The 752-nt window shown below is 70.6% G+C and overlaps 1 protein-coding gene across 1 annotated transcript in view; it reads right to left on the reverse strand.

Moving 5' to 3' along the window:
* Positions 1-752, reverse strand: part of PRSS56 (protease, serine 56) — an 18179-nt gene that overhangs the window by 10206 nt on the left and 7221 nt on the right. The window contains exons 7-8 of the mRNA XM_019503049.1: positions 285-474; positions 12-137 (exon numbers count right to left, since the gene is read on the reverse strand). Coding sequence (XP_019358594.1) covers positions 12-137; positions 285-474 — 316 coding nt within the window. The remainder of the gene's footprint in view (positions 1-11; positions 138-284; positions 475-752) is intronic.

The raw sequence follows: 752 nt of genomic DNA on the forward strand, positions 1-752 counted from the left end.
GGGGGGGGGGCAAGGAGGGGGGATTTACCTTGGGGTGGGTGATGATGCGGCTGACGGGCAGCTCCTGCTCGCCCTCGTCCTGCTTGCCCAGGTCGTAGTCACCCACCACCACTGTCCAGGCCAACTCGTTCCGGTTCCTGCCGATGGGACAGTTGGGTGAGGGGGGCCTTGGGGAGCAGCCGGGCCCAAGCCCAGCACTCCCAGCACCCACTGCCCTGTGGGTGGGCGGCCAAGCTGCCCCCTGTGCCCCTGCCCCCTGTGCCCGTGCCCCGCTGTCCCCGTACCCGGTGAAGCAGTGGGCGGCCGTGAGGACCCAGGTGGGTGCCACCAGCACCCCCCCGCACATCAGCTCCCCGTCCAGCCGCACGGACACCAGCCAAGGCCAGGCCCCGCGGGGTGCCACGCTGCCACCCACAATCTTGCCCTTGGCCGTTGTGACATTGGGGGCTGCGAGTGCCTGGTGGCCGCACAAGCCTGGGGACAAAACAGAGAAGGAAGGGCTTGGACGGGGCACGGGGGAGCAGGACTTGGCCCAGTGCTGCGGTGCCCCTCACTCCTGACCCACAGCCCCGTGCACCCCCCTTCGCTCCTGACCGATGCTCCTCGGTCTGGAACTGCAGCCCCTTCCCCACGCCTGCGGCTGCAGCCCTGGGGTCTCCCCACGGCCGGGCCGTCGCTCTAGAGCCGAGTGCTGGAGTGGGGTGAGGGGGCGGGCTGGGGCTGTGCCGGCACGTGGCAGCGAGAGGTGCCAT

This window comes from Gavialis gangeticus, unplaced genomic scaffold (genome assembly GCF_001723915.1).
Source record: "Gavialis gangeticus isolate Ggan-Ray unplaced genomic scaffold, GavGan_comp1, whole genome shotgun sequence".
Classification (NCBI taxonomy): Eukaryota; Metazoa; Chordata; order Crocodylia; family Gavialidae; genus Gavialis; species Gavialis gangeticus.